The 20,761-nt window shown below is 39.9% G+C and overlaps 1 protein-coding gene across 3 annotated transcripts in view; it reads right to left on the bottom strand.

Moving 5' to 3' along the window:
• The window catches only part of DACH2 (dachshund family transcription factor 2), a 680,850-nt gene extending 660,312 nt beyond the window's left edge, over positions 1–20,538 (bottom strand). For all 3 annotated transcript variants that reach the window (XM_082263125.1, XM_082263126.1, XM_082263127.1), the window contains exon 1: positions 20,195–20,538. In XM_082263125.1, coding sequence (XP_082119251.1) covers positions 20,195–20,475 — 281 coding nt within the window. In that variant the 5' untranslated portion in view covers positions 20,476–20,538. The remainder of the gene's footprint in view (positions 1–20,194) is intronic.
• Between the last annotated feature and the right edge of the window lie 223 nt (positions 20,539–20,761).

Genomic DNA, 20,761 nt, shown 5'->3' with positions numbered 1-20,761 from the left:
AGTGCCGACTTGTCAGGTGACTTGTCAGCCTGACAAGTCGCGCTCCCTCGCGGTCCATTGACTGGTACAGGAGCCATTCTAATACAAGTCGCTCCAAGTTAGAAAAAGGGTCCTGTACTACTTCGGGGCGACCTCGGAGCGACTTGCATAGACTTCCATTATGTTAAGTCCCTGCAAGTCGCTCCGAAGTCGTGGTGCCGCCCCACTGTGAACCGAGTCTAAGCTCAAGAAAAGCTCAAGAAAAGCTCACGAAAAGCTCACGAAAAGCTCACGAAAAGCTCACGAAAAGCTCACGAAAAGCTCACGAAAAGCTCACGAAAAGCTCAAGAAAAAACGTATGCCTTATTCACAATGGTTTGTTGTGGTGTTAAATATCTTGCATGCTGCATTTTTGATCAGTTAAAAAAAAAAAAAAAAAAAACCCTGCACCAAAAAGATGCACCTTCCCGATGAAATGCATTGAAAACGCAGCAAGAAAGCTGCCCTGTGAAAAACACATCCTAAAGCACAGTAAAAGCATGGCAAAAATCTTGCTTGCTGCATCTGAAATGCATTCCAAACACAGCAAAAACGCATCAAATACAGCCGTATTAGGTTTTTTTGTCACATGACCTATGAAAAACACTATAAGAGTTGTAAAATCGCAAGCAGAAATGAATGCATTTTCGGAAACCATTAGCGGCACCTTTTTCTCGATCGTCAAATGCCAAAAACACTATTTTTGGCCGATATGTTTCAGCAGCCAAATGTTCGCTACAAATAATATCCACATCTAAAAATTTTAATCAAATTCAGCAGACACAATATTTGTTAAAACCATCAAAAAAGGTGTCATTGATTGGCATTCTAGGTGGTACAAGTTGGTCCACATGTTTCGCAGATGGACTCGCTTAATCAAGACCATATGTGTAGTAGTAGTAGTATGTGTAGTAGTAGTAGTAGTAGTAGTAGTATGTGTAGTAGTAGTATGTGTAGTAGTAGTAGTATGTGTAGTAGTAGTAGTAGTAGTAGTAGTAGTATGTGTAGTAGTATGTGTAGTAGTATGTGTAGTAGTAGTAGTAGTAGTAGTAGTAGTAGTAGTAGTAGGAGGAGGAGGAAAAACAAACAAAAAATAAAAAACCAAAAAAATAAATAAACACCCCCCACAATTATGGCATGGAGGACACCCTGAACCATCCAGGGGGCGCAAAAACGTATTGACAAAACGCCCACCCAGCCACCGACAGACTGCAGAAGTTCCATTAAGACAGATTTTATTTCTATCAGTACAAGTTGCTGTAATTGAATATTTCTGGAAGTACGATACTTATGGTCCCGATTAAACAGATCAACCCAAGAAACCCGTAAACCAGCTATTACCACCCTGAATGCCATCTATGACACATTTTTGATGGTTTTAACGATTAGTGTATTTGCCAAAGACCATTTTTTTAGGCATCTTGCACACTGTAGCTTAAAAAAGGTCAGTACAGATTTTTTTTTTTTTTTTTTAAACTGAGCTAAAATACAAACCATTAATTGTAATGTAAGTAAGAGCTGTGCATTATTCAGTAAAAATAAATACAAAATTATTATTATTATTATTATTATTATTAATAGAAAATATGCTTTTTTTGTCAATAATTTACAAACGTGCAATACTCATTTACATATTTTCCCAAACAAAAATGCGAGAATATGCTTTCGTGAATTTGCGCGCAAACGCATATACGCAATAAACAGCATAAATACGTGCAAATAATAAATAAAAACTGTCTAAAAAAGTAGATGCTCAAAACAAGAGTATCATGTGCAAGAGGCCTTCTAGGTAAATGTTATTTTAAGAAAATTCCTTGTTTTTAATGATCTTCTGTCTTTTTCACTCTGGAAGGCATATTATTATTATTATTATTATTATTATTATTATTATTATTATTATTAAGCATATATAAAGTGCTGCTTCCACATCGGTTTTGTTTCTGCTTTAAATACAGTTTATGGGATGATACCCTGGGGGGGGGGGGGGGGTTCCCCAATTTATCTACATTGGACACTCCTATAAGGCCTCTTGCACACTGCAGCTTTTTTATTTATTTTTTTTTAAACTGACCTAAAACGATTGACATTTTGAATGCATTGAAGCGTGGAGGAGGGGTTTGGTGTCTTTCAGACCCCTGATCCCTCCATAAAGAGTACCTGTCACTCCTATTACTGTCACATTCCCCCCGATCCCTCCATAAAGAGTACCTGTCACTCCTATTACTGTCACATTCCTCCCGATCCCTCCATAAAGAGTACCTGTCACTCCTATTACTGTCACATTCCCCCCGATCCCTCCATAAAGAGTACCTGTCACTCCTATTACTGTCACATTCCCCCCGATCCCTCCATAAAGAGTACCTGTCACTGCCTATTACTGTCACATTCCCCCCGATCCCTCCATAAAGAGTACCTGTCACTGCTATTACTGTCACATCCCCCCCCCGATCCCTCCATAAAGAGTACCTGTCACTCCTATTACTGTCACATTCCTCCCGATCCCTCCATAAAGAGTACCTGTCACTGCTATTACTGTCACATTCCCCCCGATCCCTCCATAAAGAGTACCTGTCACTGCTATTACTGTCACATTCCCCCCGATCCCTCCATAAAGAGTACCTGTCACTGCCTATTACTGTCACATTCCCCCGATCCCTCCATAAAGAGTACCTGTCACTGCTATTACTGTCACATTCCCCCCCGATCCCTCCATAAAGAGTACCTGTCACTCCTATTACTGTCACATTCCCCCCGATCCCTCCATAAAGAGTACCTGTCACTGCCTATTACTGTCACATTCCCCCCGATCCCTCCATAAAGAGTACCTGTCACTGCTATTACTGTCACATTCCCCCGATCCCTCCATAAAGAGTACCTGTCACTGCCTATTACTGTCACATTCCCCCGATCCCTCCATAAAGAGTACCTGTCACTGCTATTACTGTCACATTCCTCCCGATCCCTCTATAAAAAGAGTACCTGTCACTGCTATTACTGTCACAAGGGATGTTTACATTTCTTGTGACAGCAATAAGTGATCACTTACATTTTGTTTTTTAATGATTTTTAACACTGTTGCTTAAAAAAAAAAAAAAATAATAATAATAAAATTGCTTGCGCACCAACAAAGAAAAATGCATACCCAAGTCGCACCCGCCAATGTAAACATTATTCAAATCACACGTGAGGTATCGCCGCGATCGTCAGAGTGAGAGCAATAATTCTAGCCCCTTCCCCTTCTGCAACTCTAAACTGGTAAGCATTTAAAGCGTCGACTATGGAGATTTTTAAGTACCGTAGTTTGTCGCCATTCCACGAGTGTGCGCAATCTTAAAACCATAACAGGTTAGCTATCTACTTACTCAGTGTGACATCTCACACATTATACAAAAAAATTGGGCTAACTTTAAGGTTTAGTTTTTTAAAATTCAGTGAAGTGCATTTTTTCCAAAAAAATTGCGTTTGAAAGACCATTGCTCAAATACCACGTGACCAAATAAATATTTCAAACGATCGCCATTTAAAAAAAAAAAAAAAAAAAAAAAAAAAAAAAAAAAAAGTTTTCATAATCGATTAGTTGGCCGATTATGGTTTTGATTAAATCGCATAAAAAAAAAAAAAAGTGTGGCGTTTAATTTAGTTATTACGTAAAGTTTAAAAATAATCTTTTTTTCCTTGAAATAATCCTTTGTGGTCCTGCCCTGGAGGACCTTGTTCAGACACTTCCTGTTATAGGGTGACAACGCTCGGTCCCTTTCTCCCAGTCATGCTCCTGTGTTGTCACCTTGTCACACAAGCAATTGATGAAGAAGTCTACAAATTGCAGTTTCAGGCACACATTTCACAGTCATTGTCCACTATTGTCACCATCAGAAATCTTGCTCTGAGGAATGCCCTGCAACCATTGCTGGGGTTGGGAAAAAGGTTGCAGAAGATCAGCTGCATAAAGCTGTAAGGATTCCAAAAAAGAACTTTTTTTTTTTTTTTTTTTTTTTATAACTGGGTTCACATATACACTTAGATTTCTGCGTTGTGGTTACTGCAACACACGCCAATGCACATTACATTTTGAATGGCACTACACCTGCATTGCAGAATGCTGCAAAGCATGGTGGCTCATTGCACGAGGGGAAAAAAAAAAAAAAAAAAAAAAAAAAAAAAAAAAAAAAAAAAATCGCATTTTTGCGCCAGCTTCTAGTAGCATTTTAGTAGCATTTACAAGCATTAGCATTTTTGCAGTATAAAAAAAGTAAAAAAAAGCTGTTTTAGTAGCATTCAGCGTTTTCAGCTTGAAAAACGCTCCAAGAAACTCTGTTAGAGGAGCTGACCTGATGGTTGGGATAATAATTTGAATAAGGATACACTGGGGTTGATTTATGAAAGGCAAATAAACTGTGCACTTTGCAGCTGCACTCATTTCCCCCCAGAGCTTAGTAATTGTGGTGAAGTTATGGGCAATTTCCAATTTCCATCATCCAATCATGCACAAGCAAAAAAAAAAAATAAAAAAAAATTATATAATATATATATATAATTTTTTTTTTTCTCTTAATTTTCGTTGCACCCGATTGGGTATCCTTTACAAAGTGAAACTTTACCACATTACATTCACTGAGAAAAAGGAGTGCAACTGCACAGTCCATTTGCTTTTAGTAAATCCACCCCTATGTTGTTGTTAGGATACATTCCTATATCATTAGGATAAAAATTGTTAGTAATTCCCGAAACAGAAGTAGTGACAAACAGAAGTTACGTTTAGTTTAAACAATGTATAGAAGTAACTTTGTCTGCGTTTTAAGGTCAAAAACTTTTATCCTATATACCTTGGAATGGCGCACACTAAGGCCCCGTGCAAACTAAACCTAAAAATGTCAGAACTGCTAGCACAAGAAAAAAAATTTAATATATATATTATTTTTAGTCATTTGGGAGTAAAAAAGGAGTTAAGGGGGGGGGGGGGAATGAATGAATAATAATAATAAATAATAATAATAAGATATACACACACACACACATAATCCCCCCCCAAACAAAATTTTAAAAAATAAAAATTACAAAATAAATTTTATTATTTCCTATAAAATTGTGACACATGTCATATTGTAATTGAATGTTCCTAAAAATTCCCTTTCCTTTTTCAATCTTCAGCCGCTGTAATTTTCTGTAAAAAACAATATGGCCACCAGGAGGCGCTCTGTACACAGATAGTATACAGTACATCCCCCCAGAAATGTCATTTCCTGCTTGTGTGATTGGCTCGCTGATTTTCCCAGAAGTCTGCACTAAGATACAAGTCAGATTTTGGACATCTCCTGAAAACAAAACAAGTCATTTTGTATTGAGATATTCCCAAAGGGAAATCCCATCTAAAAAGGGATGCAGACCCTGCCACCTTCACTTTCCTCCCTAGAGCCCTGCAAGTGCAGAAGCTGATTGATAATTATAAAATCACTCCCATTTACTGTGCACATGGACACAGAGAAACCGCTATTTTTTTTTTTTTCAGACAAACTAAAAAAGGTAGAAATCTGCAATTAAGTTTGTTACAATCCCTGCCATGTACAGAGATCACTCAGAGGGGGGGTTAGGCCTGGTACACTCCATCAGATTATCGGACTATTTTCCTTTAATTTTTTGTTGCACGCTCGTCTATGGAAAGTGAAGGGGTTAATTTCATATGAAAATTCTCATACGACACAACTTCAGAAGTGAGGTCATGTGTTGAATTGTTGTGTATGTGTTCTTCCCTTTCTGAGCATGCCCAGTCTTGGTCTTAGGATTTTTTTTTTTTCTTCGAATGCAAACTATACTAATTACCCACTTACATATACACACATTATTATTATTAAATATATAATTAAATTACAATATTATTATTAAATAATTATTATATAATTTATATTACACACATTTTATATATATATATATATATATATATATATATATATATATATATATATATATATACACATATACATACATACATACATACATACACACACACATACACACATACATACATACACACACACATATTAAATATATAATTATTATATATTTATTCTAATTCACACACACACACAGCTCAAATTAAAAAAATTAAATAAAAAAAATTAAAAAAAAAAAAAAAAAAGCTCCAACCTGTAGAAGCAGCTTTTCTACGCTGCAGTGTGCAATGAGCCCTAAAGGTTTTCTGCTGCGGTGATTTAATGATTCAGCCGAGGCGACTGGTAACAAATTGTTACAGATTTTCCAACAAGAGAAAAAAAAAATAAAAATCTGATAAAATTATTTTATTTGACAACATTCTACAAAATGATAAATATTTATAACACGGCACCTTCGGGGGCGACAAGAGCTACAAACTCCACTTCACCATTTCAGCAGACGTGACGTCAGATTGGAGATTTTAATTAAAGCCTAATAGAAGTGCTGACCCGTACCGGGAATGATAAACACGCATGCTCCGCCGTCCCCTCGTCTCTTCTTAGAGTACACACATTTCTTCTGGAACGGGGACATTTATAATGGTGCAACCCTTCACTGTTTCGAGGGACAATCATTTTGCGGAATTGCCTGTTATTTAAAATTTTGATAAATCTTTTGGCAAAGTTTTGTTAACTTTATAGACAAACCTGATCTGCAACAAACGTTTGTTACAATCCCTGCCATGTACAGAGATCACTCAGAGGGGGGTTAGGCCTGGTACACTACATCAGATTATGTACACACAAACCTGATTTTTAGAATTAATATTGCATTTTTTTTGTAGAGGACTAAATAATACAAGTGAGCCCCCCCCAAATATTACAAGGGTCACTACCAAATCAAGTTTTAGCATCCCATAAGAGATACCAATTGTTCAAAATCCTGTACATTTTTAGTCTCCAACCTGGCAGATAAATCTTTTCCTGGAACTGGGATTCTGCCAGTTTTCCATCGTTTTGCTTAGATTACATCTTACAATAAATGTTCACATACAACGCACATATTTATTTCCTGTATATGGACACATCATTCTCGCATTATCTGGCTTCAGCTAAGGTTTAAACTCTCAATCTTGTCCATAAAGTCTTCTGGAACGGTCACCGATTGTGCAGAACCTTGTAGGGCGGCCGATTTGGCGGCTCATCCTGTGAGCGAAGTCTCTGTGCTACCTGGAAATTTTTTAACACATGACCTGTTGGTGGAGGGAGGGAGGGGGAACCAGGTAAAGCTGCAGCTCCATTTTTCCTGGCCCCATTCACACACCTGAGTGTTTTGTAGCTCAAAGCTCCAAAACACTGGAGGAGAAAAAATAAAATCAATGATTCTCTATGGAGACCGTTCACATCTCCACTCCAAGTCACCTGAAGCCAAACACCTGAAACTCAAAAAAGTTTTTTTTGTTGCCTGAATAGGGCAGATGGTGCTTTTTGAAGCTTCCCCCCCCCCCCCCCCCCCCGCAACTGAAATGCATTGAAATGTGCATTACACACATTTTTTAGTTTGCTAAAAATGCAAGAATTAAAAAAAAAAAAATACAATAATAGTAAGGAAAAAAATAAAATAAAAATTAATTAAAAATAAAATTACCCTAACCACTTACTCTAATTTTACCCCTAATCCCAAAGCCTAATATTAGACCCTAACCCCCCAACTCAAATCCTAACCCTAAAAATATTAAGCCCTATCCCCCCCCCCCCGCAACTCAAAATCCTAACCCTAAATATTAACCCCTAACCCCAACTTGAATATCAACCTCTTAAAAAAAAAAAAAAAAAATGACAAAGAATAAAATCATAATCATAATAATGTAAATCATACATAATAGTTAAATCATAATTAAAAATAAAAAAAATTACCCTAACCCCTAACTCTAATCTTAACCCTAAATATTAACCCCATACCCAATATTAAGCCCTAACCCCCCAACTCAAATCCTAACCCTAAATATTAACCCCTAACCCCAAAGCCCAATAAGCCCTAACCCCCCCCCCCAACTCACATCCTAACCCTAAATATTAACCTAACCCCAAATCCTAATATTAAGCCCTAACCCACCCAACTCAAATTCTAACCCTAATAACCCCTAACCCCAAAGCCTAATATTAAACCCCAATCCCACCCAACTCAAATCTTAACCCTAAATATTAACCCCAAACCCTAATATTAAGCCCTAACCCCCTCCCCAACTCAAATCCTAACCCTAAATATTAACCCCAAACCCTAATATTAAGCCCTAACCCCCCCAACTCAAATCCTAACCCTAAATATTAACCCCAAAGCCTAATAAGCCCTAACTCCCTCAACTCAAATCCTAACCCTTAAATATTAACCCCTAACACTGAAGCCTAATATTAAGCCCCAACTCCTTCAACTCAAATCCTAACCCTAAATATTAACCCAACCCCAACTCGAATATTAAACCTTGAACAAAAAAAAAAAAAAAAAAAAAACACATCTTTAAAATATTAATAAAAAAATATAAATTAACCCCAAACCAAAAAAGGCACGTAAAATAAATAAAAGCGCTGAAAAATCTAAACAACTTAGTGGCAAATGATGAAACCGATGATTTATTTATTTTTTATTTTTGGCCTCTGATGACGTCATTGCTATGACGACACGCGTAAGGCGACACCTCTGGCAGAACATTCAGCACGCTGTTTTATCGCGGTTCATTTGACTTTATGATATGCTCCGACTCTTTCACAAGAATGTAAGTGCAATACCTCTATTTTATTAAACACCTGTTTGTACAGTCTGCACTATTGGTTTTCCTTAATTTTTTTTAGGTAATTTTTGGAGATGGTTTTTGTAGATATTGTTGGGATTGTTCCAGCATCTTGTCCTCTGGTTTTCCTTGGTTGTTAATCTGTAGATTTTACACGCCTGATATGACCACCTAAGGGGGGTCAATCACCTCTGGTAAGCATTCTGTGTGACTACCACGATTGGGTGTACATCACTGGTATCCGGGAACCCTACTTTGGCTCTCCCCTCTTCATGGGGACTATAATATTTTGGACTGCATTTCATTATATTGGACGTTTATGCTCAATCACTTCCAATTTGGCGCTGCTTTTATCATCTTTTTCTTTTTTTTTTTTTTTTTTTAAATAAATAAAGTTAAAAAATGCTGTACAGAAACGTTCATAAAAACGCTGAAAAAAAAAAATAAATAATAAAAAAAAAAAGATAAAAAACGCTCAAACGCACAACAAAACACCCAAAAAAAATGCTCAAAAACACGACTCATGTGTGAATGAAGCCTTATTCAGATAATACGATCGGTGGGATGTGCTACAGAGCCTGAACACAGGCAGAGGAAACACCTTGACAATTACATTGCCGGCCCCATCTGTCCTCCTTCCCTGACACCGTGTACTTCTCATCGACACATCCAAAGTCTTTAAATCCTCCTTAATAATTCAGAGAACCCGTGTCTGCCTTTCTGCTGACACAAGTTACCATAGGAATGCACACCTGATACTCAGGAGACGGCTACAAAACGTTGCCGAGAGTGAACCTGCTGCGAGAGAAAGAAGGCAACATGCAGATATACGCAGCAACGCACAAAACCTCCATCTGCATCCAACCGCAAAAACACGTAAATCACAGTGACCCAACGCAACTACGTCAGCGCAGTGACCACCTGCAGTTTTGTGGTCATACAGCACTGGGGTCCTGGGTTCAGTGGTTTTCAGTGCCCCCTCTGTAAGGGTTTCCTGTGGGTGATCTCGGATCTTCTCACAATCCAAAAACATCATGGATGTTCGATCGGTTTCTGACCCAACAGGCGTGTGTTTGTGGTCTTTTTTGCTTTATTTTGGCAAGACCAGGAGATTGTGGGTCTGTGAAGGTTCTAGGCAACAAAGGTTCTTGAGCATAAAGTAGGATAGCCAGGCAAAGATTGAAGTAGTACTTTACATCTCAAGGGGGATGGCTTCAAGCCTTGCCGCCCTCTAAGACTGGGGGTGTCTTTAAAGTCTCTAGAAAATGAATAAAGGGGGCCAACCAGCCAAATGCATTAATGCAATAGGTTGGCACGCCATCTTTTTTCAGTTTTCTGTGAAGGTTCTCTTTTGCCTCGTTTCCACTGAGCGGTACGGTTTGGAACGGTACACCTTCATCAGGCTTGCGTTTCCACCGCCAACAGTACCTCAAGTCAACAGTACCTCAAGTCAACAGTACCTCAAGTCAACAGTACCTCAAGTCAACAGTGTAGCTCCACCCTGTTGGTACAGGCGGTCCCCAATGTGCTTGGTTCCCCAACGAAAGGGTCCCAAAAAAGTGGTACGGTACGTTTCGGAATCAGGGTAACATTCACAGCTTTTGACAATGGAAACAGAAAAAAAATTGTGTACCGAACCGTACCAGTCAGTGGAAACAAGGATCCAGGTCATGGTATTACCAGTAGTTGGGTCGCATTCAGCTGGACTGGTTCTGTAATGTTGAAGGCATTCCATAGGTTATCCAATTCACGTCTTCACCCATTAGAACTTCAGAAGCTGACAGAAGGGACATGTTACCCATAATATTGGTCCTGACCACTGCTCAGCACCTTTTACAATGACAACAATTTACTGATAGGCCCCTGCCATTCACACCGTCCTTTTACCTGCTGCACCATAACACCATACCAGTGACCACTTAGAAGAAGTCAACAGAGAGACATCTAGGTAATGCAACACGGGGCGTGTAAGTGTCAAACCCACCTACTTTACACCAATGGATCCTTAAAAGTGGAGGACATTAGGGAAATGGAAGGTCAGACCAGCTCTATAAAGGACATGAATAATAAAAAAAAAAAAGAAATAAAATAAAAAAATTCAAAGTCCCTGAAATGTTTTACAGGATTGAAATCTCTTGCTCAGCAAAGTTTTGAAAAAAAAAATTATTTTTATTATTAATATATCTATCTATCATACATACACTAATAAATATATATATATATATATATATATATATATATATACACATACATACATACATACACACACACACACATATATATATATATATAAATAAAGAGTTTCCGCTCTTTCAGGAACCGGATCACTATACTGGTTTTGGGCGACAGGTGTACGCTCACTCTCTACCCCCCCCCCCCCCGGTTGTGCTGCCCTGCCAGCCCCCCCTATCACCAACCCCCCCCCCCTCCCTATTCCTTGCGTTCTCCTTCTTCCTTTTTGTGTTCTTACCCATTTCTTGTTTTAGGACTCTTTAGGCGTCTTTCCACCCCAAAGCAGGTTTCATGGCAGGACGATGTCAGACGGTGCGTCCAACTTCACAGGGCCCGGTTGGTCAATAATCTTGGCTTTATTTGTGCCTATGATGATCGCAACTTACGATCACTACATGATACAGAGCCTCACCTGGAACATCCTGGTCACACCTCTGTCCATTATACATGGGTGGTTCTGCTCATGATTTATCTTTCTGATTGTTACAACTTTTTGAAAAAAATAAAGGCAGCGCAAAAAACAAAAACTATATTAAAAAAAAAAAAAAAAAAAGTGACTAAATACTACTAGCTGTACTGTTATAGATTGCAAGCTCCTTTGGGATATGGACAAATATATATACACATACACACACACCCACATATATACATACACACACATCTATCCATCTGTGTATCTTTCCATCCATCCAACTATTTATATATCTAGGAACCAATGTATCTAATGATGTGTCTGAATTTAGTCCATAGCTATACATCTATGTATCCATCCATCCACTTACCTTTATATCTACCTGTATCCATCCATACATCTACCTGTATCCATCCATCCATATATGCATCTACCTGTATCCATCCATCCACACATACATCCACCCACCTGTATCCATCCATCCACACATATATCTACCTGTATCCATCCATCCACACATATATCTACCTGTATCCATCCATCCACACATACATCTACCTGTATCCATCCATCCACACATACATCTACCTGTATCCATCCATCCACACATACATCTACCTGTATCCATCCATCCATCCCCACATACATCTACCTGTATCCATCCATCCACACATACATCCACCTGTATCCATCCATCTGTAACCATCCACCCACCTATATACATCTAACTGCATCCATCCATCTACCTGTATCCATTCATCTATACATCTACTGTACCTGTATCCATCCATGTAACTATACATCTACCTGTACCCATCCATCTATACATCTACCTGTATCCATCCATCCACCTATGTATCTACCTGTATCCATCCAGCCACCTGTATACATCCATTTATACATCTACCTGTGTCCACCTGTATCTATCCATCCATCCACCTGCATCTGTACCCATCCAACTATATCTATCTACTGTACCTGGATCCATCCATGTAACAATATATCTACCCGTATCCCTCCATCTATACATCTACCTGTATCTATTCATTTAAGAAAACATATATATAGTATGATGAATAGCTACAGATATATATTTCTGTATCTCTTCAATGTAAATATATATCTATTGCATATCAGTCCATCTATAAATATGTGCTGAGAGCGGAATGGACTCCGATTCTTCTTGTGTCCAACGGCCAACACACAAACCAATGACGGGAAGGGGACAAGATTTACAACTGTGATCCTTCTAACTGCTCAGAGACAATTCTCTACATACCGACAGCATACTGTCATACCGCCATAAAGGTCTCTACTCTCTACAATCACTGTGTGTACCAGATTTTGGAATTTAATACGTTTTTAATAAATAAATGCCCCAATTGGCAAGAAAACAAAAAGAGTAAATTTCACAATTGCAATTAACTCATAACAGAATATAAAAAAAAAAAGATTCTGTTTTGTGTGAAGTTTATTCAATTACCAAAAGAGGAATGGATGCTCAGAACAGAGGAGCGAGGATAGGGAGGCCATTAAAAGGAAGAGGACTCATCTTCAATGGGCCTACATTCAGACAAAACACAAAAAAAAAAAAAAAAAAAAAAAAAAAAAAAAACACACAAAAAACAAAGCCAAAAAATTTAAACAAAGAAAAACAAAAATGTAACTAAAAAACAAAAATTAAACAAAAAGTACAAAAAGTTATTTAAAACAAAAACACATACAAAAAAAATAATAATAAAAAAAAAGGCTTGGCTATTTTGATGCCTCTATACAATTCCCTAAAGCCAGGTCTTTTTGAGACGCTTTCTGCATTCCCTCAGATATTATTGGTCAGGATTTCTCTTGCAGACCGGAAGCTTTCTTAATGCACACACAGGCAGAGAGGAATATAGAGAAAAAATAAATAAAATCAATGGAAGGTATATGAAGATGAGTAAATATAGCGGCTGATGGATGGTTTGTCTGTAATCTCCCAGCAGGCACAGGCAGACGCTCTCTTTATACAATCATTTATATCAGCAGCAGGTGAGATCAGACAGACCGTGTCACTAGTACAAATATATATATATATATATATATATAGCGCTATGCGTTACAATGTATATATAGGAGGTTATAACCAAGACATATATTGGTTAAAACATTATATATATAACATACATACACACACACACACACACACGTTTCACTGATTAAATGTATAACGCAATATAAACCCACTGAGTGCCGCCATTTTGAATAGTCCTATGCATATTCCCGGCGCACTGCGTCGTCCCGAGTTCCCGGCTACATGTAAGGTCTGGACAGTGTTAAATATTTACACAAAAATTTATAAAAACAATCACTTTGCACTGCTGAGTACTCAGCAACAAACATAAAATGTAAAAGTTGATGGTTACATTGTTTCACCATATCCAGCAGGTGAAATATTCAGGGTTCAGTCACAGAAGGAGGAATATATTGATGTGCTGCGATACGTCTTTCGGTGGCGAAGCATTTTTGATGTTTTTTCTCCTCCTGTGAGAACGAACATCCATGCGGTACAATGCTATGGCGATAAGTAATGACAGACCAGTCGCTCGCTAACCCCATGTAGAATTCATTGACCTCTCATGAACACCTGCTACAGAAACACTTTTCATGGAAGGAAGCTGAGCAGATGACGTCCTGTGAATATTCTTCAATACTTGTGAGAAGTGAAAGATTTCTCTGAATGAGATTTACTAAAACTTAGAAAGCAGACAAAGTCGTCTCTGCTTGGCAGCAGCTGGTCTGATAAAAGCAATCTAATTAAAGTCAGAGGAAGAATCAGAAGCGGAGCGAGGAACAATCCACAGACACCAGGCTGGGAGTCCGACCTTCTATGGGACTCCGGAATACAAAAAGGTGACAAAATATACAAAACAGGAAGAATGGCACCGAAAACCCAACGGGTGCAAGAAGGGGCAGAGAGTCACCCAATCCCACCACACAATATACACACACACACACACACACACACACACACACACACACACACACACACCATACAATATACACACACACTGTATATAACACACACAATGTATACAATACTCACACACACACACACACACCATACACACTGTATATAACACGCAATGTATATAATACACACACACACACACACACACACACACACAATGTATATAATACACACACTACAATGTATATAATACACACACACACTACAATGTATATAATACACACACTACAATGTATATAATACACACACACACTACAATGTATATAATACACACACACGCAATGTATATAATACACACACACACCATACAATGTATATGATAATACACACACCATACAAAATACACACAAACACACACACACACACCATACAATGTATATAATACACACACACACACCATACAATGTATATAATACACACACACACACAACGTATATAATACACACACACGCAATGTATACAATACACACACACACCATACAATGTATATGATAATACACACACCATACAAAATACACACACACACACACACACACACACACACACCATACAATGTATATAATACACACACACTACAATGTATATAATACACACACACTACAATGTATATAAATACACACACACGCAATGTATATAATACACACACACACTAAAATGTATATAATACACACACACGCAATGTATATAATACACACACACAATGTATATAATACACACACACGCAATGTATATAATACACACACACACACACACACACACACACACACACTACAATGTATATAATACACACACACGCAATGTATATAATACACTCACACACACACACACACACACACTACAATGTATATAATACACACGCAATGTATATAATACACACACACACCATACAATGTATATGATAATACACACACCATACAAAATACACACACACACACACACACACACACACCATACAATGTATATAATACACACACACGCAATGTATATAATACACACACACATACAATACAATGTATATAATACACACACCATACAAAATACACACAAACACACACACAATGTATATAATAATACACACACACCATACAAAATATATATCACAAACCATACAATGTATAGAATACACACACACCATACAAAATATATATCACAAACCATACAATGTATAGAATACACACACCATACAATACAAAGTATATCACACACACACACCATACAATGTATAACACACACACACACACAATACAAATTATATCACACACAATACAAAGTATATATTAGACACACAAATGTATACCATATACACACACACCATACAACACAAAGTGTATAATATACATACACACACAATACAAAGTATATCATACACACAGCACACCATATAACAAATCACACACAGCATACGATACAATGTATACTCTACATACTACAAAACACAAAGATAATAAATTACATCAGCACAGGAGAGAGAGAAGAGAGCGCAACACCGGACACTTCATACAACACACAGATCTCCCGCTATGGTATATAGTACATTATATACTGTGCTGAGAGTAGAACACCTATTCAGCTGTGGTATACAATATATTATGCCCAGCATATAACAGGTACCCAGCTGTGAGATATGTTTTATATATATATATCTATATCTCTAATATAATGTCTTAAAAGGGTGTGTGTGGAATTATAATGTGCCCAGTATATAACAGATATCCAGTTGCGGTATACACTATATATTGTGTCCAGCATATAACAGGTGTCCAGCTGTGATATATATTTCCTCCAGCATAAAACAATTACCCAGCCATGGTATATAGAAGATATTACACCCAATATTTATTATTAGGTGCCCAGCTGTGGTATAACAATGTGCGCTGTATATACCAGGCACCCAGCTGAGATATATACTGTAAAAATATTGTACCAGTACATAACAGGTGCTCAGCTGTGGTATAGTGTGGCCAGTATATACTGTATATTATATTGTGCCTGGTATAACAGGTATACAGCTTTGGTTATAATATATATATTTTTTTTTAATTTTATTTTTTTTTTTTTATTATTGTGTCCAGCTGTAATATACATATAATATACTGTGCCCAGTATATAACACTTGTTCATTTGTGGTATATATAATATAGTATGACCAGTATATAACAAGTTCCCAACCGTGTATTTAAGGTGCCCAGTAACAGTATACAGAACACAGTGTTACCAGTATACAACAGGTGTCCAGCTGTGAGATAGATATCTGTGTGTGTGCCCGGTATATATCCGCTACCCAGCTGATATATATTATTATTATTTCCATTTTTTAAACCGGTTCCAATCTGAGATATAATATAGTGCCAACACAGACATGACATAGCATGCCCAGCCGGTGCCCCGATGTGATAGCATTACCATTCCCAGTCCAGTATATAACAGGTGCTGACCTGAGGTATATATAATATATCAGGTCATGTGCCCATCATACCTCTATATAATAACAGGCGCTCACTTATGGTGTATATACCAGTGTGACCAGTATATATCAGGTGTCCACCTGCAATAGATTTACAGTCTATTGTGCCCAACATATAACAAGTGCCCAGCATTGCTATATATAGAATATATTATGACCAGTATATATCAGACGTTGCTATATATAGAATATATTAGGACCAGTATATATATCAGTTTTCCAGCTGCTGTATATAGAACATAATGGTCTTACCTGTCATTATTGCTGTATGCAAGGTGTGAGGCATGAGGCACTGGCCTGGAGTTGGGCTGTAGATATCATCTACATACATAGTAAGATAAAGGTCACCAATTCTTGGCAGACGCAGTTCAGTTGAGGTACGAGGCACTGACTTGCTGTTGTATATAAAAGTTGTCCATTATATGCGGGAAGGGTGAAAGCGATGACCCAGGGAAGCTTTGTATATAAAGTTCTATATTGTGTCTATTGAGGCACGAGGTGCTGACCTCTTGTTGGTGCAGAATATACTGTATAGTTGCATGTTACACTGAATGAGGCACTGATGCAGGATATAAAGATGTACATTGACCCGAGTGAGGTATGAGGCACTAACCTAGCAAGGCTGCAGTCAGTAATGTTAAATGTTGCACTCAGTGAGGCACGAGGCACTGATCTAGGAAGAATACACTACAAAAAAGTTGCACATTTACTGAAGTACAGTGTGATGGACAGACACAACAGTAGAAGTGAAGTAGCACATTGCACTAGGTAAGTAATGAGGCACGAGGCACTGATGCAGTGTAAGAAACTGTACCGAGTGAGAGACGAAGTACTGCCCTATCAAGGCTGAATAGAATAAAAAGTTTGCACATTGTACTCAATGAGGCATGAAACACTTACACACTAGAACAATCTGCATATTGTGCAGAGTGAGGCATGAGGCACTGATCATTAACATGCAGATTGCACTGAGTGGGGCATGAGGCACTGACCTAGAAGGCTGATAATATATAGTTGGCCATTGCACTGACTGAGGCATTATGCACAGATACAGTATATAGAGATGTGAATTCCACTAGATGAACCATGAGTTACACACTGCATTGGGTGAGGCACGAGGCACTCATGTAGTATATAAAGTTTTGCATGGCACCTAGTGATGCACAACCTTGCACCTTGCATTCAGTGAGGCATGAGGCACTAATCATAAAGTTGCATTGACAGGGGCATGGGGCACTGGCCATAAAGATGCACCTTGCACTGATAACAGACACTGACCATTATAATGCAGGCAATGAGGCATGAGGCATTTACCACAAGGTTGACAAGATTGCAAAGTGAAGCATGGGGCACCAGCCAGAAAATTGCATTGGTGCAGTATATAGAGTGATGCATGACACTGACAGAGGCATGAGGTACTGACAGAGGTATGAGGTACTGACCTAGTGCTATATATAGGAGGAATGCATTGCATTGACATAGACAGCACTGACAGTCACCCTGACCCACAGCTGGTGCTGTATATAAAAGTATGCATGGCATGGACTGTGAAGTGGTACTGGCAGAGGTTTGAGGCACAGAAAGGCATGAGGCAATGACCTAGGTACTGGCAGAGGTATGAGACACTGAGGGAGGTATGAAGCACTGACCTAGGCATAGAGAGGTAGGTATGGAGCACAGAGAGGAATGAGGCACTGACCTGGTGTTGGTACAGTATATAGAGTTATGTATGGCACTGACCTAGGTATAGAGAGGTATGAGGTACTGTAGGAGGCATTGACCTGGCATTGGTGCAGTATATCAAGTTATGCATGGTACTGGAAGAGGCATGAGACACTCACCTGGGCACTGAGGGGGGTGACCTGGCGTTGGTGCAGTATATAAAGTTATGCATGATACTGTGATGGTATGCGGTACTGGCAGAGGTATGAGGCACTGTAAGAGGTACGAAGTAATGTGGAAGGTACGAGGCATTGACCCGGCGTTGGTGCAGTCTATAGTGTTATGCATGGTACTGGGAGAGGTATGAGGCACTGGGAGAGGTACAGAGAGGTATGAGGCACTGACCTGGCGTTGCTGCAGTATATATAGTCATGCGTGGTACTGGGAGAGGTATTAGGCACTGACCTGGGGTTGGTGCAGTATGTAGGAGTATTGGGAGAGGTATGAGGCACAGAAGGAGGCATAAGGCACAGACCTAGTGTCGGTGCAGTATATAGAGTATTGGGAGAGGTATGAGGAACAGTAGGAGGTATGAGGCACTGACCTGGCATTGGTGTAGTATATAGAGTATTGGGAGAGGCATGAGGCACACAGAAGGAGGTATGAGGCACAGACCTAGTGTCGGTGCAGTATATAGAGTATAGGGGGGAGATATGAGGTAGGAGGCACCGACCTGGCGTTGGTGCAGTATATAGGGTACTGGGGGAGGTATGAGGCACAGTAGGAGGTATGAGGCACTGACCTGGCGTTGGTGCAGTATATGGAGTATTGGGAGAGGTATGAGGCACAGTAGGAGGCACGTACCTGGCGTTGGTGCAGTATATAGAGTGAGGTATGAGGCACAGTAGGGAGGTATGAGGCACAGTATGAGGTATGAGGCACTGACCTGGCGTTGGTGCAGTATATAGAATATTGGGAGAGGTATGAGGCACAGTAGGAGGTATGAGGCACTGACATATTGGGAGAGGTATGAGGCACAGTAGGATGTATGAGGCACAGTAGGAGGTATGGGGCACTGACATATTGGGAGGGGTATGAGGCACAGTAGGATGTATGAGGTACAGTAGGAGGTATGAGGCACTGACATATTGGGAGAGGTATGAGGCACAGTAGGATGTATGAGGCACAGTAGGATGTATGAGGCACAGTAGGATGTATGAGGCACAGTAGGATGTATGAGGCACAGTAGGAGGTATGAGGTAGGAGGTACGTACCTGGCGTTGGTGCAGTGTATAGAGTGAGGTATGAGGCACAGTAGGGGGTATGAGGCACTGACATATTGGGAGAGGTATGAGGCACAGTAGTGAGGTATGAGGCACGTACCTGGCGTTGGTGCAGTGTATGGAGTATTGGGGGAGGTATGAGGCACAGATTGAGGTACGAGGCACAGTAGGAGGTATGAGGCACAGTAGGGGGTATGAGGCACTGACATATTGGGAGAGGTATGAGGTACATTAGGAGGTATGAGGCACGTACCTGGCATTGGTGCAGTGTATAGAGTGAGGTATGAGGTACATTAGGCGGTATGAGGCACTGACATATTGGGAGAGGTGGGAGGCACAGAAGGAGGTGGGAGGCACAGAAGGAGGTATGAGGCACAGTAGTGAGGTATGAGGCACGTACCTGGCGTTGGTGCAGTCGTTGTAGAGGGTCTCGAAGTCTCTCCGGGTGATGAGTTTGCAGCGGTTGACCCCGGGTTGGATGGCTCCCATCCCCCGCAGTACTCGGACTTGTTCCACAGTACAGACGGTGGGGGTGATGTCCAGCCTCTTCAGCTTGGTGTAGACGGTGTGCAGCCCCCCCACCAGGTGCTTCAGGAAAAGATCGAAGACCTGCGGGAGGCAGATGAGTTCCTCCCCCTCCAGGACGAAGGAAGCGACCTTCACCCCGTGCAGCTCCACCATCCGACATTCACTGCTGGGGGCCCCCACTCCGCCCGGGGCCCCGGGGAAGGATCCGCTCAGTGCGCACGGATCCGCCGACACCTCCATCCTCCTCCTCTCCCCTCACTGACACTCCGACCGAGTGTGAGCCCCGACACAGGAGCCCCGCACAGCTGACACCCGCACCGACCAATCCGGAGCCGGGGCCGCCTCTGATTGGACGAGGGGGGCGGGGACAAAGCCTCTGTCATTCTACGAGAACCACAGGGACACCATGTGTTCAGCTCCGCACATACACACCGCCCGG

The sequence above is a fragment of the Pelophylax lessonae genome, assembly GCF_965119305.1.
Source record: "Pelophylax lessonae genome assembly, chromosome: 7".
Taxonomy (NCBI): Eukaryota; Metazoa; Chordata; class Amphibia; order Anura; family Ranidae; genus Pelophylax; species Pelophylax lessonae.
The sequence above is the reverse complement of the archived record's forward strand: the minus strand, read 5'-3'. Positions and strand labels throughout refer to the sequence as shown.